At 46.0% G+C, this 23,588-nt stretch overlaps 1 protein-coding gene and 1 long non-coding RNA gene across 3 annotated transcripts in view; both read right to left on the bottom strand.

The window, feature by feature from the left end:
• KIF26B (kinesin family member 26B) overlaps positions 1–662 on the bottom strand; it is a 500,361-nt gene extending 499,699 nt beyond the window's left edge. The window contains exon 1 of the mRNA XM_067729537.1: positions 8–662. Coding sequence (XP_067585638.1) covers positions 8–70 — 63 coding nt within the window. The 5' untranslated portion in view covers positions 71–662. The remainder of the gene's footprint in view (positions 1–7) is intronic.
• A 17,750-nt stretch (positions 663–18,412) lies between these two features.
• Positions 18,413–23,588, bottom strand: LOC137220037 (uncharacterized). Of its 2 annotated transcripts, none has more exons than XR_010941426.1 (3): positions 22,217–23,588; positions 20,205–20,582; positions 18,413–18,679 (listed from the first exon to the last, which is right to left on the bottom strand). It is a non-coding gene; the product is annotated as an uncharacterized lncRNA (long non-coding RNA). The 2 variants fall into 2 exon arrangements; XR_010941427.1 differs by lacking the exon at positions 18,413–18,679 and adding an exon at positions 18,695–19,263.

Genomic DNA, 23,588 nt, shown 5'->3' with positions numbered 1-23,588 from the left:
AACTTACCCCGTATTTCTTGCCCCTGGTGGAGACTGCAAGCCTCTCTTTATTCCCAGCTACCGAATTCATGGTGGCTTTTCCAGAGGAGAGTGTCTAAATGTTCCACCAACGCTACATCCAAAAGGTCTTCCAACCCAGAAGGGTGTCCAGTTGTAGGGGGCTGTCTCTTGGCCCTCAAGTCAAGGTTTCTTAACTGAAGGGGGCGGGGGGATAAAAGCAGATGGACCTCAGAAGTAACAGCACTAATTTGCAGAAGGGTTGCAATGCCTGGTTTATTCTTCTCTTCAAATAATGCGTTTCCTCCTCTTCTGCCTTCTCCAACCACACGTTCTCTTTTCACGGTCACATCCAGATAATTGGCATTCTCCTCAGCCTAGCGAGTCCGTTTTCCTCCACGAGGGAAAAGACGAGTACAATCGGGGCACACGGCAGCTGCAGACAAGGTGGGCGGGCCCCCCGCCTCGCCTCCGCCGGTGAGCCGGCTCTGGGAACTTGTCTCCTTCGCGGAGCTTGGTAACTGAGTTCAAAGAAATTCTCCCAAAATATAAAGATCCAGATCGGGGAGGAGCCTCGGCGTGTTGGGGAGCCAATATCCGCCGGCCCGCTTTGCCTGACAGTTGCGCGAGGGCAGAGAGGGGCGGCGGCGTGGCCCGGCCGGCGGGGCGCCCCGGCCGGCGTCTGCGGTCAGGGCGCGCTTGTGCGCCGGGGCGCAGCGCGGAGCCTCGCGAACAGCGGCCCCTCCGGGGAGCCCGCCGCCTGGCTGCAGCCGCCGCGTCTGCCGGGATCCATTTTATGTTGCGGCGCTCCTGCCTGACATTGCGAGGCCGAGAGCCGGGGGAGGGGGTCGTAAATCTCGCCTGTTGCGGGGAAGTTGCTGGTGAGTGGCCCGGATCCAGGGCTCTAATGAAACAGCACTGCGCGAGCCTGGAGCTGGGGGCAGCGCCGAGCGAGCGCGACCGGACAGAAATGCGCCCGAGCCTCCCCGCCCCCAAGTTCTTTCTCTTCCTGGCAAGGCTTGCAGTTCTGCCTTTGAAACGCCGTGTAAGAGGGATTGAGTCACAAACAAGTCCACAAATATGCCGGGTCCTCCCCCCGGCCTTTGTTCTCCTAGACCTGCCCTGCAAACCTTTTCTGGAATTGCCCTACCAAGCCCGGCCGGCCTGGGGGCCACCCTCCCGAGCGCAGCGGCAGAACAGGTCCTTCGCCCCCGCCCGCCCGCGACCCAGTGTGTGCTGTGCCTAGCCGCCCAGGGCTGGGCCGCGCGAGCCCGGGGAGCAAAGGGCCGCCGCCGGGCAGGGAAACTGAGGGACTTGCCGCGCGGCACACGCTCGGCGCAGACGGCGCGGGCCTGGAAGGCGGTGTGTGCAAGCTGGCCTTGGCCTCGCCTTGGCCGGGGGTCCCCTCGGCATCCCCCTTTCTGCTCTTCAGCGCGCAGGGCCCGCCGTGTCCCGGGAGAACCCAGTCATCGCCCTCTCCAGTCCCCCTCCGCCCCCGGCGCAGCGCCTGGAGCGCAGGAAGCCAGCATTTGCCGGGCTCCACACGTAGCTGCTCCGGGGTGTCATTTTTCATCTCCCGGGAGGACATTTCTTCTGGTGAGCCCGCAGGTCTGTTTTGTTGTGACCTTTAATTAACACCCCGCGAGACGCCTCTTGAAAGGACCAGCCCTGTGCGGTGATCACGTGAGGTGTAATGGCATCTCCGCGCCAGGGAGGGACCTGGCCTGGGGGCATACGAGGGCGCAAAGGACGCCTGGGGCTTTCCAGCCTCTAGCTTCCCTCTGAGATATGGAGGGGGCAGGAAGACAATATCCTGGGGTGCTGGAGCCCTGTGGCAACGCCGCCCCACACCTGCTTTCCTCAGGGAAAATTCCTTCCGCGCATCCCTCGCACTGCCCTCCGCCCACCCCTTCCCGCCGCAGCCCTTGCGTGGGAATGTTTCACAGGCACTAAAGCGAGGTAAGAAGGTCAAAATGTAGATGTCGAAAACAGTGTGGAAGTTTCCATTACGTTCCTACTTCCCATTTAAAAGTGATCATATCAAGAGAAGACCTTAGGGGTCAGGTACACCTCCGGGCAACACCAGCCAGCTTCCATCCCCATCTGTATTCCGCGGAGATGCTGCGAAAATAGCATAGCCATTAGCTATGCACTGCTCATCTGCCGAAAAGCAGCGTGTGGCCAGGTGAAATGCAGAAGCCAGTGAGCCGAGGGTGGGGAAGGAGTGGTGTCGAGGAAGAGTATTGGGGAGCTGGGAAATTCACCTTGGAGACAGAGGAGACCCGAGGTGGTCTGATTTGCATCCCAAAGTAGATGGGGCTCCAAAGCGTGTTTGGTGAGCTCGGAGCGCCCTCTGTCGATCAAAGTTTACAACCAGAAGCCCCGCAGGAGAGTTTGATTTGATGCTTTAAAAAATTGATGTGAAATTTACATACTGTGAAACGCACAATTTTTTTAAGTGTACAATTCTCTGAATTTTGATAACTGTACACCCCCAGGTAAGCCACCACCACAATCAAGTTATATATTTCCATCGCTCCAGAAAGTTCTTACCTTCCTCTTCCCAGGTGATCCCCATCCCTGGTACACAATCACAGTTCTGATTTCTATCACCATAAATTAGTTTTACCTGACCTTGAACTTTTTATCGGTAAAGTCCATGCAGCGTGTATTCTTTCGTGTTTGGCTTTTGTTGCTTAACGTGAGGTTTTTGAGCTTCATGTTATTGCTAATACCGATCTGTTTTCTGTGTGTACTCTGTTTTTCATTCCTGTCTCTTCTGCCTTCTTTTTGTTAATTGATTTTTTTTTTTAGTTATTCCGCTTTCATCCTTCTATTGGCCTTTTAGCTGGAAGGATTATAATATGCATCTTTAACTTGGGCTACTTAAGAGTTAACTTTGTGCCACTTCACCTAAAATGTAAGAAACTTGCAACAGTATAATTCCATTTTGCCTCCCTCCTTTGTGCTACTATTTGATGTATTTTATATCTACATACATTGTAAAACCCATAATACAGTCTTCTCAATTTTACTTTAAACAATTTGTTGTCTTTTAGTGAAACTAGAACATTTTAAATATGTGGTTTTTTTTATATTTACCCAATTTTATCATTTGAGGAACTCCATTTTTTTCCTATAGAGCCAACTTTCCAGCTGGGTCATTTCCCTTCAGACTGAAGAACTTCCTTTAGCATTTCTTATACTGAGGGTCTCTGGGCAACAAATTCTCTCAGCTTCTGCTTATCTGAAGATGTCTTTGTTTCACTTCGGAGCTTGAAGAATAGTTTAACTGGATGCAGAGTTTTTGGTTGACAGTTATTTTTCTTTCCACCCTTTCAAGACGTTCATTGCCTTCAGATTAGAAGCCTTCCTTGCTTCTGATCAGAGGCCAGCATTAATTCTTATGGGAATTCCCCTATGTGTAATGTGTCCTTTTTCTCTGGATGATTTGAAGATTTTCTCTTTACCATTGGTTTTCAGCAGTTTGGCTACGATGCTCCTGGATGTGGGTCTCTCTGTACTTATCCTGCTTAGGGTTTGCTGAATTTCTAGGACCTATAACTTGACTTGTAAGTTTTTCACCAAGTTTGGGGAAATTTCAGCCATTATTTATGGAATTTTTTCTCTCCTTCTGGGACTCCAATTACATGTATATTATGACACTATTTGAATTGTCCCACCAGTTACTGAGGCTCTGTTAATTATTTCAATCTTTACCCCTTTATTCTTCGGACTGGATACTTTCTATTGACCCTTTATTAAGTTCACCGACCCTTACTTCTGCTATCTCCAATCTCTGTCAAGCCTATCCAATGAATTCTTCATTTCAGATACTGTACTTTTCAATATGTACATACATAGTTTCCCTTTCTCTGCTTCTTTTTCCTTTAAATCTGTGAACATAGTTATAATAAGAGCTTTAAATTTCTTGCCTGCTAATTCCAACATCTGGCTCATTTGGGGGTCCCTTTCTATTAAGTGATTTTTCTCTTGACTCTGAATCACATCTTTCTGTTTCTTTTCATATCCACTAAATTTTAACTGTATGCTGAATATTGTGGATATGACATCATAGAGATGTTAGATTCTATTATCTTCCTTTGAAAGGTACTGATTTTGTTCTAGTAGACAGTTAAGTTAGTGGTGGGTCACCTTAAACTTGTAGAGGCTTGGCTTTATACTTCGTTAGAGCAATTAGTTCTGTTTAGTTTTCACCCTTAGTCCTGGGACTTGTTCTTTACCCCTAAAGTATGGCCCTTCTAGGGTTTTTGTGGAAAGTCTAAAGTGCTTACCAGGCCCCTCTAACTAGGGACTTCAACTCCAAGCTCTGCTCCCCTGCAGTGATAGCAGCTGAAATCTCTGCTCCACTCTTTCAGCTTCTAGATGCTCTTTCCCCTGGACTTCCTGTAGCTCTTCCACGTAGGCAGGATTCAAAAATATGAGCCAAGGATTTGAGGGAAATGAAATGTGGATTTTAGAGCTGCCTCACTTTGACTCTCTCCTTTCTGGGATTTTTCTCCTTCCTTTCCAGCTACAGTCCTAAACTCCACCACGAAATGCCTCTAACCAATAAGACTGGCTTTCACCTTGAGTTATAGCCACTGTGCCCAGCAGACTGGAAAAACCCATGTAACCCTTCTTTCAAGGATTGAATCCTTGAATCCCCTCCAGTGCCCGTTTTTGGCCACTCTCCAGCGCCTTTAAACAGGTTTTTGTTGTTGTTGTTATCCAGCTTGTAATTGTTTTCTTTTGGAAATTCAATTGTATATAAAACACTCCCTAATTTTAGCTTAATGGTGGCTTTTTCAAGTTGACCTTAGGTTTTTAGAATTCTTGTAGTTTTTATTTTGTGAGTTAGCAGCCTAAAGAGTTAGTCTTTAAAGAAACTAGCTATAACTTTATTTTCTATCTAACTGAAGTTTTTAAATGATGCAACCCAAGCCCTCACTGTTAGATAGATAGAAATCTCTAGATCTATGTAGGCATGCGTCAGTTCGGTTCCAGACCACCGCAATAAAGCAAATATTGCAATAAAGTGAGTCACGCGAAGTTTTGGTTTCTTAGTACATATAAAAATTACCTTTACACTATACCGTAGTCTATTAAGTGTGCGATAGCATGTTTAAAAAACGTACATACCTTAATTTATAAAAATACTGCTAAAAATGTATCATCTGACAATGCAGGGTTACAAACCTTCAACTTGTAAAAAAACAAACAAAAAACATTATTTGTGAAGCACAGTAAAATTAGGTGTGCTTGTATATTTGAGGGTGTTAATGGAATTACTTCAAGATTTAGGTTAAAAAAAAACAACACTCATTTTATGAATGAAAAAATTACATACTGGCTTCCAAAAACCCAGAGCTTCTATTAACACAAATTTATTTACTCCATTGATACCCCTGGGTGAAAAACAGTATCTCCCTGCTATATTCATAAGTACAAAGTGCAAAAAAAAAAGTTAAGGTCCATTACCTGGCTAAGAATGAAATACTTATTCCATATTCCTTGTTGCTTACTTATTAAACAGATGTAACTTCTTTGGGAGTGTTTCGTGGGACTTTTATATTTTCAGAAAATGCAATTTAGCTTTCTCATTATTTATACCTCAGGGGTGAGTAGCTAATAAATTTTATAGCTAAAATATATTATGTCACCATGTTTTTGAAAGCCTAAAAGTATAAATCAGAAATAAAAAACCAAAATCAGGCTGGCAACTTCTAATTGCTAAGCAGAGGGCAGACTATGATAGATTTCACTCCTCTTTAATATTTTTCTTTTGAATAATTTCCATGTTGGTTCAGGCACCAACATGCCAACGGAGCCAGTGGAGTGCATGTGCCAGAGGCGCCTGCATTTCTCCTTGAAAGAGAATCAAAGCAGCTTACACCGTCCATGTGGTATCTTGATGAATATGCAAACAATATTTGCATATGATCTACTGGTGTTCTGGGGAACCATATGACCATGTGTGGGCTGCCAAAGAGTCATCAGCAAGCTGATAACTTTAATTTGTGTACTTGGCCACTGCAAGAGAAGGGTTGTTATCCTGCAAGCTAAGGAAGGCTTTCCACTCTTAGATGATCATTTCAATCATTAATCGTTTTATGCTCATGAATTCCTTTCATGCTAAATTCCAAGTTTGATTCCTGTCCAAAGTTCAGACAGTTCAGAAAATAAAGGTATAGAAAGAGAAAGGGTGTGAACCAAATTTGTGGGGCTAGAGGTTTTTTTTGTTTGGTTTGTGGGTGGGGGGGGGAGAAAAGACTAATTATTAAAAACAGAGAGGAAGCTCAGACAATGAGTGCTCGCCCACTGACGCTGGGCACCAGGTGTGATGACTATGGACTGTGCTGCCACTTACCACAAGAAGTAGCCTGCTTTGGAAAGGGATCACAGCTTTCTATGCATCACTGTTTATAACAGTGAAGGAAGAGAAACAACTTACGTGTGTATCAGTAGGGGATAGGTTTAATAACTTACAGTAGTCAGCTGGTGGAATACCATGCAGCCATTAAAAATGTTTTCATAAAAGAATAATTTTTTGGAAAAACTGGAAAGATGTTGATGATATCATAGTTTTAAGTATTTTAAAAAGTTAAGTATGTACAGTAAAATGATAATTCAGTGAAACCAAAAGAAAATTATACATGCAACAGAAAAAAGACTAGAATCTAACATCAAAATATTGAGTATAGCAGCTCTTTCTGGGAGTTTCCAATTCTATGTTTTCTGAGAGAAGTTTAACATCATCATTATTATTATTATAAGAAAAGTTACTAAAATATAAAAAGGAAATTAAAGCAAGTTTCAATTTTTTTTGTGTGTGTGTGTGTGGTACACGGGCCTCTCACTGCTGTGGCCTCTCCCGTTGCGGAGCACAGGCTCCGGACGCGCAGGCTCAGCGGCCATGGCTCACGGGCCCAGCCGCTCCACGGCATGTGGGATCCTCCAGGACCGGGGCACAAACCCGCGTCCCCTGCATCGGCAGGTGGACTCCCAACCACTGCGCCATCAGGGAAGCCCAAGTTTCAATTTTTAGAAAAGCACTCACAAGGAGCTAGAGGGTAAAGGAGGTGGGTGCCCCATGAACATCCATGGCCATAAGTGTTCACACACACACACACACACACACACACACACGTACCTGCATCCCTAGACAAAGCCAGGATACAAAAACAAACAACAAAAACAAAAAAACCACCATAGCTGGAGAGAGAGATGGGTAGAAAATATTGGTGATTAAAAATAAATATTTTGGGACTTCCCTGGTGGCACGGTGGTTAAGAATCTGCCTGCCAATGCAGGGGACACGGGTTCGAGCCCTGGTCCGGGAAGATCCCACATGCCGCGGAGCAACTAAGCCCGTGCGCCACAACTACTGAGCCTGTGCTCTAGAGCCCATGAGCCACAACTACTGAGCTCACGTGCCACAACTACTGAAGCCCACGTGCCTAGAGTCTGTGCTCCTCAACAAGACAAGCCACCACAATGAGAAGCTCACGCACCACAACGAAGAGTAGCCCCTGCTCGCCACAACTAGATAAAAGCCCGCACACAGCAACGAAGACCCAACGCAGCCAAAAAATAAATAAATAAATAAAATTTAAAAAAATAAATATTTTACAACAAAATAAGACTTCAGAGCGCTTTACCAAAAAAAAGAAAAAAATAATCATACATCATTTATGTTTTACAACTTACTAAATTTGGAGTTAGGAATATAAGAGGGGGACCCCAGAGCCCTTTAGAGGTGAGGTGACTTGCCCAAGACAGAGATCCAGCTGGGGGAGCACCCGGGAAGAAATACAGGCCCTTCTTTGGTCCCCAACCAGGAGCCACACACAGTCGCAGGATCAGAGGTGCAGCACATGTTGGTGACAGGTGAGACTTCAAAAGGCTGTGAAGGGACTTCCCTGGTGGTGCAGTGGTTAAGAATCCACCTGCCAATGCAAGGAACACAGGTTTGATCCCTGGTCCAGGAAGATCTCACATGCCGTGGAGCAACTAAGCCCGTGCCACAACTACTGAGCCTGTGCTCTAAAGCCCATGAGCCACAGCTACTGAGCCCGTGTGCCACAACTACTGAAGCCCGTGCGCCTAGAGCCCATGCTCCGCAACAAGAAAAGCCACCGCAATGAGAGGCTCGCGCACTGCAACAAAGAGTAGCCCCCACTCACTGCAACTAGAGAAAGCCCATGTGCAGCAACGAAGACCCAATGCAGCCAAAAATAAATGAATAAATAAATAAAAGGCTGTGCAGTCCAGGACATAAAGTAAAACAGAACCACTGCCTATCTATTTGATGACTGTTCTGATGAACTTGTAACAGAGCTGGAGCAGAATATCATTATGTGTTGGGTGCTGGGAAACATTTTTATTTAAAAGTTCTGAAACAGCACTCAGTTTAGAGGCAGGCCAGGTCAGCAGGTCAGCAGGACAAAGGAAACAAGGAGTCAGGGTAGTCAGAGAAAGGTGGGAGAGTCCCCCAGGAGGAGTCAGTGAGGGGACCCTTGGGAAAGTGGCTTGACTGGGCCTTGCAGGGTGGGTCAGAGACTAGGGAGGGTGGGAAGGACATCAGACACGAGACAAACACCCAGAAGGAAAGGGCAGGGAGGTCACAAGTGAGCTATTTTTCAAGAACTCTGAGTGCCTGTGGGCGTATGGAGAGAGGGAATCACATCGGGTAATAGTTTGAATGTCAAGTTTAGGAGTTTGAACTTCAGGCAGTGGAGAACACTGAGGGGTTTCGAGTAAGTGAGGATGGTGCCTAGGCCACACATAACATTAATCTGGTAGCACTTTGTAAAAAAAAGTACATGGACGCAGGCATACCAGTTAGGAGGTAAAAGGTGATGGGAGGTGTTAGAATTCGATGATTAGGAAACAACCTAAAGACAAAAGATGTGGACAGTGTTTCATCAAAGCTATATAAATGGCTAATAAACCACATGAAACAATGCTTAACATCCTTAGTCATTATGGAAATGAAAATGAAAAACCACAATGAGATACCACTTCATACTCACTGGAATGAGTATAATCACAAAGGCAGACAATAGCAACTCTTGCTGATGATATGGAGGAATGGGAGCCCTCGTACAATTGCTGGGGGGATGTAAAATGATGCGGCCACTAATAGCCAAAATGTAGAGACAACCTAAATGTCCATCAATTGGTGAAGGGATAGACAAAATGTAATATATCCATACAACGGAATATTATTTAGCAATAAAAGGGAAGGAAGTGTTGATACATGCTACAATGTGGACAGACCTCAAAAGCATTGGGCTAAGTGAAAGAAACCAGACATGAGAAATCATATATCTTATGATTCCATTTATGTGAAACTTTCAGAAAAGGCAAATCTATAGAGACAGAAAGCAGACTAGTGGTTGCCTGGGGCCGGGGTTAGGAACAGGGATTAACTGTGGGCATGAGGGATCTTATTGGAGTGATGAAAATGTTCTGAAACTGATTTATGGGGATAGCTGCGCTACTCAGTAAATTTATCAAAAGAAAGTGCACTTGTGTAAGGTGAATTTTATTATATGTAAAATATATCTCACTAAAGCTGTTTTTAAAGTGATGGGAGCGACTTCCTTGGTGGTCCAGTGGTTAAGAATCCGCCTTCCAATGCAGGGAATGCAGGTTTGATCCCCGGTCGGGGAACGAAGATCCCACATGCCACGGGGCTACCGTGTGCTCTAGAGCCCACAGCTAAGACCTGATGCAGCCAAAGAAATAAATATTAAGCATTAACTGTTAAACAAAAAGTGATGGGAGAGGTAAAATGGGATGGAAATGAGGGATTCGTTTCAGGGCTATCAGCACTCAATCAGCTAGGCTTAGAGACCAAACGAATGGAAGGAGGACACTTGAGGAGTCAAGGGTGATTTTCAGGCATGTGAGCTGAAATAGCATTTTCGACAACAAGGAAAATGGGAGGAATATAATGTGTTTGATTTAGAAAAGATATAGCCACAATAATCCAATTGCATTTTCCCTCTGAAGCAAAATTCCCAGAGAGAGGGTTGACCTGTGTGCCCACTTCAGGAATTCCGGCAGCTCCAGCTGGAATCCCATAGGGTCTCTCTTCACATTGACCAGCACTGAGAAGAACGTCAAGAGACCCTGGCTGACCGCTGGTGGGAATAGAAGAGCCATGAAAAAAACTGAGAACAGGTGCTTAAGAAGAAGAGTTGTGATATTAGGATCTCTGTAAGGGACTGCCAGATGACGGTCACTGTGGCCGGGAGGAGGGGTTGAGCGAGCGGCGGCAGGGGCAGCAGTGGCTGGAAGCAGGCGCTGGGAATGAGCTCCACAGTCAACCACAAGAGGTGATGGGCAGAGAGGCACACGCAGTCCAGGGGAGGGCTTCACAGCCCATGGTGGAGGACAGGTAGCCATATGAGGATCCTGCTTGAGGGAGAGAGGCACTTGCAGGAGATGTGGGATTCCACAAGTTCCTCCAGTGAGAGCTTAGAATCAAGACCAATTTTTCTAACCAGTCCTATTGTTGCCCACACCCTAGATGGTCATCTCCCAGCTATGTGTTGCCTGAGCCCCCAGGCACCAGCCTGAGGAGCCCCTGGTCCTCTGAACTGCTGAAGCCTCCACTTTCACTGCAGCCATGCCCTCGGTTGCCCCCCACCCCCCTTGATCTCACCAGCTCTACGAGATCTGCCATCACACATCTGCATCACCAAAGACACCCTCTCTGTTCTTTACCTGCTAGAAGATCAATAGTTCTGATCTACTTGCATTTGCCCCATTCAACTCATGAGTTGGAAATGCAGTGTGATGGATGGATGGATGGATAGATGGATGAATGGATAGATGGATGGATGGAGACATGACCTTGAAGAAAAAGAGTGATCGGGTGAGAGTAACTGGACAACAGATGTTCCTTGGTGGGGAAGCAGTGGCAGCCCACACTGTTTCTTATAAAAAGGTTGTGAATGAGATCAAGCTGTGATCCTTCCTGCTACTTTTCTAATATAAAAAAAAACCCACAGGATTTAAATGTAAGCCTCTTTTAAAAGCAAAACACAGATAAGTGTCAGAGAATTCAGGAATTATGGTTTCCACAGCAACGTTCATGTGGCCATCCAACTACTATTAAATAAATGAAATTAAGCATTTCCATTGCCCCTGACATTCAGCCATATGCTAAGCAATCCCTTTATTGGTTTCTAATTCCTTGCAGCCACCTGTGCGAGAGGCAGCCTTCTCAGGCCCACATTAAGGATGAGGAAACTAAGTCCCAGGAGAATAATAATAGTGTGCCCAGAGAACCCGTGGCCGTCTGGCTAACTGGCTCATCTGACTGTCCACAGAACAGCAGGCAGCAGGGTGAAATGTCAGTCCCAGGGCTGCCTGGCGTACACGAGGAAGACCAGTCATCCGTTAATGCCTCCTGCACGCTGGGTCCTGCTAGTGCGCTTTTTCAGGCCCCTGACAATGAGGACAGAGCCACAGGCACCTAAAGAAGCAATAAGAAAACCCAGAGGCCTCAGGGTTCCTAGTGGAGGGGATACGAAGAAATACTGTGTAGCCTCGGTTCAGTGGGTCTCTCGTATGACCAGCTTCACTCCCTGTCGAGAACTCTGAACGTATACTAAAGAAAGAAAAGTATTCCTCCAGTGGTTCAGAAGAATGAGAGCCAGTAAACACCTAGGTCTTACAGAACAGAAGCCAAGCCTAGCACACAGATTGCCTTGGAGAGTTCCACTTGTTTGACAGGTGAAGAGACCCCACAAGAGGTGACAGGTATTTACCTTGCAAAAGCTTTTACTGAAGCAAATCCTAGCAAATCTCATCTCTCAGACGCACCCTGGCGCGTGGATTGAAAGTACAGCCCAGGTTTCTGAGCTGCAAAATGTGATGTGTGGCCCACAGCCCCAAGGCAGGGAGGCCTGAGGCCTTAGTTGTCATCTTAATGAGTGATCTTTAAGGAGGAGTAAACGAGGACTAGTGAAATACAGAGCTGTGCTAAATTGAGAGGTGTCGCCAACAGTCCTGAAAAAAGTGAAATAACGTGTGAAAATGCAGAGTCTCAAGAGTGTGAGAAAATAAAAAGCACAAAGGCAAGCCCAAAACAGCAAACTTCCTACATCAAGGAGATAGATTTTGAATCCAGATTCTGAATGGTAGACAATTTAGAAAGAAGTTTTCCCTAAAAAACAAGCAAGAGATAATAGGCTCAGAATTAATATAAACTTTGGCTATATTAAAGCAGACCCACCTCCTGCAGGAAGCTTTTCCCAATTAGTCCAACTTACATTCTCCACAGCCTCTCTGGGACTGCAGTCTTATCCTCCCAATATCCCTAATTACTAAGCATTAAGCAGAGAGCTGTATAACAATATAACTACGCATGAGCTGTCCACGTATCTGTTTTCAGTTGCCATCCTTTCTCTATTGAATGGATTACTCCTAAAGAGTTCTAAAGCCACAGTGCAGTGCTAAGGTGCAACACGATCGTTAACTACAGAGCGACCACAGAGCTCCAGCTCAAGGTGTGAGGCATCCATTTCATATTTCAAAATTGTGTGCACGACGCCTGTTAGATTATGAGCTTCTTAAGACCAGTGGACACATCCTTAATCTTTATGTCCCTAACACTCAGCACAGTGCTGGGTGTGGCTCTTAATACATGTGTATGGTGGAAATGAATGTGTACCACTATTCAAGTGCTGCGCTTTTCAAGGGAAAAAGGTCACTTGAAATTTACCTTGAACATTGCATTCTGTTCTGAACGTCTTATAGCACAAAAGACAAATGTAGTGAGCAATTCCAAGTAATTATAAAAATAACTATGGTAAAACAAGACCGTTTTCAGTAAGTCCATATACAGGGGTGAGAACAAAGACAGGAATATACCTCGTTCTAGGAGGTTAAGATTTAGGAGTGATGGCTTTAGATTAGAGCTAAGAAAGTGCAGGCTTTCAAGGCCAAAATAATGACTGAAAAATCCAGCAGACTGTGTAATCATCTTCCTTAGCTACTGGAGGCAAGCCCTTCACTGTTGAATTTTCAGTGACACCTAGATGATCCTCTAGTCCAATATTCAGTTCTATGCCAGCACAGAACATTACTCTTTAGCAGCTGGGTTTTCAGAATAATTTATACCAAGTGATTAGTATCCCCCTCACCCCTTATTCTTCTATGGGGAATGCTGGCATAGTTATTTCACTTGCACTGGTGAGATGCCCCAAAACACAGGAAGGCTAAATGATATCCAACATCACAAAAGAAGTTAAAGTAGCAAAGAAGGGATTAGCCTTCCAAATCACAAACCATCCTTCTCTACTTACCCCCTCTTTGCTACAGTGAGCAAGTGATGTTGCTGTTCCAGGATTCCCTGACCCAGAGGACGTGCTTCCTGAGACCTGCTCCTAGCTCATGTTTCAAACTCCCAGGCATTACATTCAAATAGTCTTTATTTTTATGTTACTGACAAATCTACCCAGACTTATAAAACTGTTCCCTCCTCGTGCACCTTCATACAGCTGAGAGCCTCAGAACTAGTGTTCACAATTCTTAGGGCGGGGCACGGGGTGGGCGGGGAGGAGTGATCGAAAGGTTAAAAACTCAGGCTCCAGGGCTTCCCTGGTGGCGCAGTGGTTGAGAGTCCGCCTGCCGATGCAGGGAACACGGGTTCGTGCCCCGGTCCGGGAAGATCCCACATGCCGCGGAGCGGCTGGGCCCGTGAGCCACGGCCGCTGAGCCTGCGCATCTGGAGCCTGTGCTCCACAACGGGAGAGGCCGCAACAGTGAGAGGCCCGCGTACCGCAAAAAAAAAAAAAAAAAACAAACAAAATAATGCTTACCTCATGAGGGCTCAATTAAGTGATGTATATGAGAGGCTTAGTACAGTACCTGATGCAGATAGCTCCACAAATTTCTTTTTAATTTTTATTGACATAGAGTGGATTTACAAGCTACATAAATTTTAGATTATAATCATTACCTTTTGATAATTTGAGGCAGAACATTCCTATCACATGGGACAACAAAGTCTGATAGACCTCAGTCCTTGAAATCACTCAGTCTGCTTCAATGATCTCTTTCTTGGATAAATTCTTCCACTAAAAGAGTGTAACTCGGGGGGGAAGCAAGAAGAGAAAAGAAGGTGGACATATTCTGCCTTTGATGGAATTTCAGCCGCATTCTGTACCCTTGTAGATTCCCCCTTAGCAGGGGCTAGAAACCTGGGGACTACATTTTCCACCATAGCAACCAGGAGGATTCCAGGTTAGCTTGTGTGATATTTGGGAGAAGGAAGCAATCTCGTTGCTCTCCCGTCACGAACAGGCAAACGTGGCCCACACACACGAGCTCTGCCTTCACACGTTTCCCCAGTAAAGGCCCGCCTCCATGCTGCAGGCAAATGTGACACTGGCAACTGTTCCTGCAGGTTCTGAAATTCTCTGATTTTCCATAAGCTAGTGGTGGGCCTGAGCGCTCATGATGGTTTTCCCTCACCTTTATACCTCCACTCTTCCAGAGATTTTGCAAGCCCTCTATTCCTTGTATTAAGTCTCTTATTGCTTGAGATACCTAGAGTGGTTTCTGTTTTCCTGATCGGTTCATTGCCTAAGGAGTGAGAAGTCTCAACATGCTCATTCATTCAACAGTTATTTACTGAGTACCTAAGACAGTCAAGGCACTATTCCGGGTGTTAGGAAAACTGCAGCAAACCAAACCAAAAAAGACCTGCCCTCCTGGAACTTACATTTTTGTGGGGCAACATCCTGGAGATAAATGAGTAAACAGACAAATATGGCAGGGGTTGATAAGTTCAGGGCAAGGAGGACAGACAGTGTGGGATGGGGTAAGGGGCACTATTGTAGGGTAGCCCTGGAAGGCTCCTTGCTAAGGTGAACTTTGAGCTGAGACCTGAAGGAAATAGGGAACAGGGATGCAGCTGTCTGGGGCAGAGTACTTCAGGCAGAGGAGATGGCAGGAGCAAAGGCCCTGAGCTGCTTGGCCTAGTGAGGGAATAGCAGAGTCAAGCCTCACTGTGGCTGCAAAACCAGAGCAAAGGAGAACAGTAAGAAGTGACCGCAGAGGGGTACAGGGAGCTAGCCCAGCCTCTCCAAGTAACATGAGGAGCCATTCGGAGGTATTTAAACAGAGGAGTGACACAATCTGATTGACGTTTCATTCAGATCGCTCTGACTACCACGTTGGGAATAGAGAGTTGGGGGCCAAGGCAGAAGCGGAGACCAGGTAGAACGTTGTTGCCCTAGCCCAGATGAGAGATCAAGGCAGCCTGGGCCAGGCTGGTAGCCGTGGAGGTGGTCAGTGCTGACCATGTTTCCTATCTTCTTGGAATCTATGTGTAGGTGCACTTTCTTAAAAAAGTAAAATATACATAACATAAAATGCGGTAAAATATACATAACATCAAATTTACCATCTTAACCACTTTGAAGTGTGCGGTTCAGCGGCACTAAAGCGCATTCACAATGTTGAAAACCATCACCACCATCTTCCTCTAGAATTTTTTCGTCTTCCCAAACAAACTCTGTACCCAGCTAACTCCCTATTCCCCCCAGCTCCTGGCAACCACCGTTCTACCTTCTGTCTCTATGATTTGACTACTCTAGATGCCTCATCCACATGAAATCACACAGTATTTGCCTTTTCGTGACTGTCTGTTTTCACTTAGCATAATGTCCTCAAGGTTCTCCTTGTTGGCTGCCATGTTTTGAAGGTAGGACTTGGCAGACTGAATGAGGAAGAGAGAACAGAGGAGGCAAGAACGATTCCTAGGGCTTCCCTGGTGGCGCAGCGGTTGAGAATCCACCTCCCAATGCAGGGGACACGGGTTCGAGCCCTGGTCTGGGAAGATCCCACATGCCACAGAGCAACTAGGCCCGTGAGCCACAACTACTGAGCCTGCGCGTCTGGAGCCTGTGCTCCGCAACAAGAGAGGCCGCGACAGTGAGAGGCCCGCGCACCGCGATGAAGAGTGGCCCCCGCTTGCCACAACTAGAGAAAGCCCACGCACAGAAACAAAGACCCAACACAGCAAATATAAATAAATAAATAAATAATTTTAAAAAGGTAACTGTCAGAAGTCAACAATTAAAAAAAAAAAAAGAAAAATAAGAACGATTCCTAGATTTTTTGACCTGAGCTGGATGAAGGGAATACTTTGTGGAAAGCTGAGTTAATACATCAGCCCACAGCAGTGTCTCCCTTCCAGCATGTTCTCCCATCCCATCCGCCCCTCCCACTCCTGCCCTCAGCACCTCGCAGGCCTCACTACAGCTGGCGTGTCAACAAGGGATTGGTGAAACATTTAAATCTTTCCATCATCCAGATGAAAGAAACAAGGAGGATTTGGACATTCATCCTGCCTTCCCCCAATGTCAGTGAAACAGAAAACAACTTAAGAGTCTAAGAACACCATCAGAGAACAAACGAGCATCTCAGTCACCCATCTACACACCCTCAGAGTCGGCAATTCACCAGGTAAAATGCTACAAGATAAGATGCTGAGAGAATCTTGTACACATTATCTCAACCTAAATAAAGAGTGAATGTCAGCAAGGAAAGCTTTCCCACCGAATCCGGCCCTGGAGCCTGACAGTTCAGTCCCTGTTCACAGAGAAGTTCTCAGAGCCAGTTGCTTTCCTCTTTTCTCTTCCCATGACCATTCCCCTTGGTCAGCACTCATTTCCTCATAACTAGGGTGTTGGTGGTGGTGTCCCCACAGGATTCTGCCTCTGGTCTTGCCCCACCCTAGTAAGTCTTACAAGGAGATGCAGATGGATCACCCCCTGCTCAGAGGTTTAACAGTCCCCTTTTGCTAGGGCATCAGTGCTTGGGTAGGAGGGATGGCTCAGTGGACATATGACACCCTTTGGAGGGGCTATTTCCAACTACCTCCACTCCTGGAGACTCTCAAACCACCCTCCTGGGGCTGTGTGTTCCCTCCTAATCTGGGAACGATGGATCTGCACAACAAACTCCTTTGCGTGACCTTCAAGGCCCTCCCTGAGCCGGCCCCAGCCTAACCTCTCCACACTTAATCTCCACTACTTTCTTCCACACACGCTAACGTCCAACCAAGCTGAGCCCCTCATTATTTCCCCACACACACGCTGTGCAACCTCTCACCCATGCATCTGTTTTTGCCTTTGCCTAGAATGGCCTTCGTCCTATCACCACATATTCAGTCCTCCCTCCTACAATGTCCAGCTTCAATGCCACTTCCTCCAGGAAGCCCTTCTTTGATGCCTCCATCTGGATGCACTATCTTCTCCAAATCCCCATGACTGTCTGCTGTGGGCTCCTTTCCTGTGAGAAGGTCCTTCTCTCCTATCAGACCATGAACTCTTTAAGGGCATCGTTCAGTCACATTCTTATTGGGCCTGACATGTGTCTTTAGGGTTCGAAGTTTGTTAAATCAATGAACAGATAAGACAATCATTTATGTGAGTCAAATATATAACTAGAAAATCACTCAGCACAGGGACTCCTGGAAATGTCAGTAACATATTCGTTTCCTTGCTCTATGCCTGCTACATATCATTTGTATTATCACACACAAAATCCAATGAGATAACAGAAAAAACACGTCAACTTTTATCATAGGTTTGTATTAACTTTCAGGTTCTCAATTGCCCTGTTTTTTCTCAGTCCTATTCCATAGTTTTAATATCTTATTATTGATCCATTCATTTTACTTCTTTACCAAATAAAACAAAAACAAAAAAAGAACTTTAAAGTTTGCCCAATACTCCTGAGAAATCCTCCCTCCCACTTAAGTCAAAACAAGGGTAACTATAGTCGGTTGAATTTCGGCACCCGACAAGATACTTCCAAGACCTAACGCTCCCCCATCACCTGTGAATGTGACTTAATTTGGAAATAGAGCTTTTGCAAATGTAATTAAGTAAAGGATCTCAAGATGAGATCATCCTGGACGTGGAGTGAGCCCTAAATCCAGTGACTGGTGGGGGATCTGAGACACACAGACACAGAGGAGAGATTGGGGAGAGGGCCATGTGAAGGTGGCGGCAGAGATTGGAGTCATGCTGCAACAAGCCCAGGGACTCCTGGAGCCACCAGAAGCTGGAAGCAGCAAGGAAGGATCCCCACCCCCCAGAACCTTTGGAGGGAGCATGACTCTGTTGACACCTTGATTTTGGACTAATGGCAGAACTGTGAGAGAATAGATTTCTGCTGTCTGGAGCCATCGAGCTTGTAATTTATTATGGCAGCCACAGGAAACTAACACTCATTGTATCAGTCCCCAGACGACACCCAAACCCAGTTCTTCAGTCAGTCTCCTCTCTTCTTATTACGTCTTTTTTTTAAAAAAAATCATCTCCCTTTCCCCATCGTACTTGGCTTTCCTCTCTCCCACCTTCTACCTTTCAGTCCCTGTCTCAGTGTGGGCTGCCATAAAAAATGCTACAGACTGGGTGGCTTAAACAATAAACATTTATTTCTCACGTTCTGGAAACTGAAGTCCGAGATCAGGGTGCCGGCATGTCGGGTTCTCGTGATTTCTTCCAGGTTGCAGACTGCCGACTTCTCCTTGTGTCCTCACGTGGTGGAAACAGGGCAAGCTAGCTCTCTGGCCTCATATAAGGGCAGTAATCCGTTCCTGAGGGCTCCACCTTCATGACTAATCATCTCCCAAAGGCCCCACCTGCAAATACCATCACACAGGGGAGAGTGGGTTACATAAACATTCAGTCCATAACAGTCCCCTTTCTGCCTTTCTGTTTTCTTTCTGCTTCTTACTGTTTCTTTCTGGTTTGGGTCCCACTATTCCTAACCTCGCTTCATCATGCCAGTGGCACCTCTGGACCTCCCCCCTGAAAGTCCCCCGTGATGAATGCCGGGTTTATAATGCACACTTCACCGTGTGGGAGCTGAAACCTCTCATTTGGAGCAAAAGCCACAGGAAATAAGCAAGAAACTACTCATCACGTCAGTAGAGAATCTTAGCCCTCTTCCTATCCACTCGCCTCCCACATCTTCTTTCTCTTTCAGGTCATCATCTCGCCTGATAACCAGTAATTTCAGTTATTTTCTACATGCACTTCTGTTGGTCTTCTGAGAATTCTCATTTTCCAGAATAGAAAGGCCTCATCGTCTTTGGTGAGCCTGGGTGGTGCAGGGGGTTGGTGTGCTGGGGGAGATTACAGTGTGACAGGGATGGGGGCAAGATGGCATCACCCCACTTTCTGCCGACCCTCAGCAGCAGGGAGAAAGCAGAGCAGACAGCACCTGGGAGAAAGGAGAGATTTCTAATTACTTCCTTCCCGGGTTCTTCCCCGGAGCCTGTGTTATTCCTACCCTTCTGGGGCTCTGCATGTCTCTCACTGAGCCAGAAAAGAGCTTAGTGAAGGAAGAGTAAAATGTCCTGGCTGCGTAGGATGGGTGTCGAAAGTCATCAAACCAGGGCTGGAGGCCCCCAGCACAGCAGGGCTCACCTGGCGAAACACCACTCAGAAGTCACCTTTCGCGTGTGTGTGTGTGTGAGTGTGAGTGTGCATGCACACGTGCAAAAGTCCTCTTTTTGCGTCCTTTAAATTTTCTCTATCAAAGAAATGTATGTAAAATAGTTTAAAATCAAATATCCAAAGGTACTTTTACAACTGCTCTGCCCCACTCCTCCATTCCCCACCTGTGCCCTTCTCCCCTGGGGCACCAATTTTGAACTTCTTGAGGCAGTTATCTCCTTTTTTTTTTTTTGGTACACGGGCCTCTCACTGTTGTGGCCTCTCCCGTTGCGGAGCACAGGCTCCGGACGCGCAGGCTCAGCAGCCATCGCTCACGGGCCCAGCCGCTCCGCGGCATGTGGGATCTTTCCAGACCGGGGCACAAACCTGTGTCCCCTGCATCGGCAGGCGGACTCTCAACCTCTGCGCCACCAGGGAAGCCCTCCATTTTTTAAATGATGCTTATACTGTTATTTCTGCCACTTCTTGATTTACCCATTTTAGACACTGGCTCTTCACTCTGTGTCGTGATGCATGGAATTTTAGCCCTCTGCTCTCTGCTTCCTCCCACCTACGATATTAATAAAAACCAGAACCGGCTCCTAATTCTGGGGCCCTTGCTGGGTGCCGGGCACTGTTCTGTTTTGGCACGGCTGGTCACCCTTTCCTCCCGGACACACGGTGGCTCCCAGGACCCCACACTCCCTCTGGCTCCTCCCCGCTTACCAACCACTCCCTTGGTCACTTCTGCCGGCTCCTTCCCTTCTCCCTGCCCTCTTCAGGATGGAGCACACAGGCCTCAACCCGGTCCTCTCTTCTTCACCATCTACTCTCCCCTGCTTGGTGGTCCCATCCAAGCTCATGGCTCTGAGTATCTCCATTTCTTGATGACTCCTGCCCTGACCCCTTCCCTGGCCCCGGACCCTTATGTCCGACTCTCTTCTTGACATCTCCACTTAGACGGCTCGTAGACGTCCCACACTTAACACATCTCACACCCACTCTGGCTGATAATTCCAAAGGCTGCTCCCCCTGCCAACTTCATCATCTCTGTGATGGCAGATCTATCATCACAGTCGCACAGGTACAAAACCTGGGGGGAGGCTGTGGTACAAAGAGAAGACAGAGCCAGTGAGAGATTCCCCACAGCAGATGTGGTGAAGACATCTTTAAAACAAGCTACTATCACCAACGTTCATAGCAGCATTACTCATAGGAACCGAAAAGTGGGAAATACATAAGTGTCCATCAACAGATGAATGGATAAACGAGATGCGATATATCCATACAATGGAATATTATTCTGCCATAAAAGGAATGAGGTTGATAAATACTCCAATATGGATGAATCTTGAAAACCTTACGCTAAGTGAAGGAAGCCAGACACAAAAGGCCACATGTTGTATGATTCCATTTGTATAAAATGGCCAGAACAGGCAAATCCATAGAGGCAGAAAGCAGACTATTGGTTGCCAGGCGATGGAGGGAGGGGGAAATGAAGGGGAACACTAGCGGGTACAGGGTTTCTTTCTGGGATGATGAAAATGATATGCAATTAGATAGTAGTGATGGTTGACCAACGCCATGCATATACTAAAAACCACTGACTTGTACACTTTATAAGGGTGAATTTTATGGTGTATGAACTACATCTATAAAGCTATTTTATGAGCTAATATTCAAATTTAAATTGTTTGCTGTAATGTGTTACTAAGTCATTCTCATTACTCCAACCTTCAGTTAAGGACTGCTACATACACTGTCTCTGTTAGAACACTTTAAAGCAAATTGAGGGAAAAGAGTGATGTTCTGTGTTTGGGTGAATGTGGAGAAAAGCAGACAGCCACACAAGGTGAGATGCAGAGAGGAGATCAAGAATTAAGGAAGCAAAAAATTAGATCAAGAAGTAACCAGGAGAAGCCTGAGAGCTGTGAGGCTCCTAGAGGTATCTGTGGCAGGGGTGCCAAAAGGCAGGACCTGCTGGTTTTCCTCCCGTTAGAGGCATGGGGACTGTAGAGATATTTGCTCATTTCTTCCCAGTCAGAATAAAATCCAAGACTCTTGTTCTGTGATTGGGGCTGGAAACAGTGTTTCCTGGTGATATATCTCTGTGAAGGAAAGTCCTGGAACTGCCATCAGCCATCTTGAGAATATGAGAGAAGAGGTGGTTTGAAAAATGGAACCAACCCAAGATACTAATTCTGACATGAGCCCTGGATCAAGCTGCATCTAAAGCTCTGTCTACTATTAGACTATTCAATTACATGAGCCAATCAGTTCCTTTTTATGGGCTGAGCTTTCTGTTACTTGGAGCAGCAAAGATGACATCTATGGTCAGGTGATAATGTTTGAGAGTACACGGACTATGCAAAATACACCTTACTATCCCCCTACTATGTTACTAGTATCGTTATCAGAGATTTATAAAAAGGGGCATAAAACCGCCTAAAAATTCTGCTTATGAAATATTTGTCTGGGTTTCATGATAATTAATACAAATCCGTAAAGGTTTCAAAACTGAAGAAACATGTAACTGACAAAATTAATTCTGATTTGTGTTTGCCTTAAATATTTTGAAAATAGAAGTCTAAGCTTGGCAAACCCAAGTCAGAGCTGGATTAACACCATTCCTGTCAACATGTCCACCATTTGGTTTCTGTAGGAGGCCAGGTGCCATGTTGTTTTGGAGTTTAGTGGGCTGCAAGTCAAAGTTGGCCATGCCCAGCATCGCTCTTCACCTGTAATCCACCGAGATCGCGTTATTCCACACAGTTCATGTATCAGCTTCTAGGGGCCTTCCCATCCCAGGAACTAGCCTGGAAGCTTTTCATGCGATGTTCTAAGTGACAGATGTCTCTGTATCTAAAATGGAAAATTATAGCAATTGCTGGAAATGTCACCATTATCGCTTGAGTATGCAAGAGATGCACCCAAAACAAAATGCTTAAGCAATGTTGAAAATAAAGTATGAGCAAAAAACTACCAGGCAAATGAAATAAGGAAATAAGCTGGGGTCCCACGATATTTATGAACTGAATGTAGAGGACCTCTTGCTCAGTGAAAAAAGTGTGATGTGTAAAGATGCATAAAGCATGCTACCTGCCTACACACTTACACAAACTCCCCCAAACTGGTGAACACAGGGGAAAGGGAACTGAGTGGCTGAGGGAAAAGCTTCGAAGAAAGAATTCATTTTTACCCTCTGAGCCTTCACACATTTTGAGTTTTGTACCAAGTTCATTTTTATTCATTCAAAAAATAAATTAGAGGGCTTCCCTGGTGGCGCAGTGGTTGAGAGTCCGCCTGCCGATGCAGGGGACACGGGTTCGTGCCCCGGTCCGGGAAGATCCCACATGCCGCGGAGTGTCTGGGCCCGTGAGCCATGGCCGCTGAGCCTGCGCGTCCGGAGCCTGTGCTCCACAACAGGAGAGGCCACAGCAGTGAGAGGCCCGCGTACCAAACAAAATAAATAAATAAATTAAAAAATTAGATAATTTATTATTTTACCTCCTCAGGTTATGCTCATCCATATTTCTTTAACTAAATGGTGAACAGCCTCTCTAAGGCCCCTCTAAGGTCCCAGCATACACACTGGGATCAGTTCCTTACTCATAACGGTCACTTGCAGTACGAAAAAGAAATCAGCTCTTCAATTTCCTGTATTTTTCTTTCTAGTGGAGGAAATTTGGGTTAATAGCCCTTAAATGTTACATTTAAGTTTGTGGCTGGTCATTATTATTAAAGTCATCGGAAGTGAGAAATAATTTTACCTGACAATCATGACTATACCTTGGTCAATAATCCACATTTTATTTACTCATTCATTTATTCCTTCATTCATTTTTCCTACTTGTTAATTAGAAGCACTTACTATAGCAGACGGTAAACCTACCCATAATTTCTCTTCTTGCTACCAGTAGGTCACTGGAGGGTTAATGGTTTTAGCAAACTCGAATATTCCCATCCCCACACACTAACCAGAGGCATGCATCGGGCTCGGCCAACACCTCATAGCCATCAGTAACCCGAGAGCACCCAGTTCTCTGCCACCTGGGCCCAACTCCTCACTGAGTGAGTGAATCATGCCCCTCTCCCAGCTGAGGAGCTGGT

This window comes from Pseudorca crassidens, chromosome 2 (genome assembly GCF_039906515.1).
Source record: "Pseudorca crassidens isolate mPseCra1 chromosome 2, mPseCra1.hap1, whole genome shotgun sequence".
Lineage (NCBI taxonomy): Eukaryota > Metazoa > Chordata > Mammalia > Artiodactyla > Delphinidae > Pseudorca > Pseudorca crassidens.
This window is presented reverse-complemented; position numbering and strand designations above follow the sequence as displayed.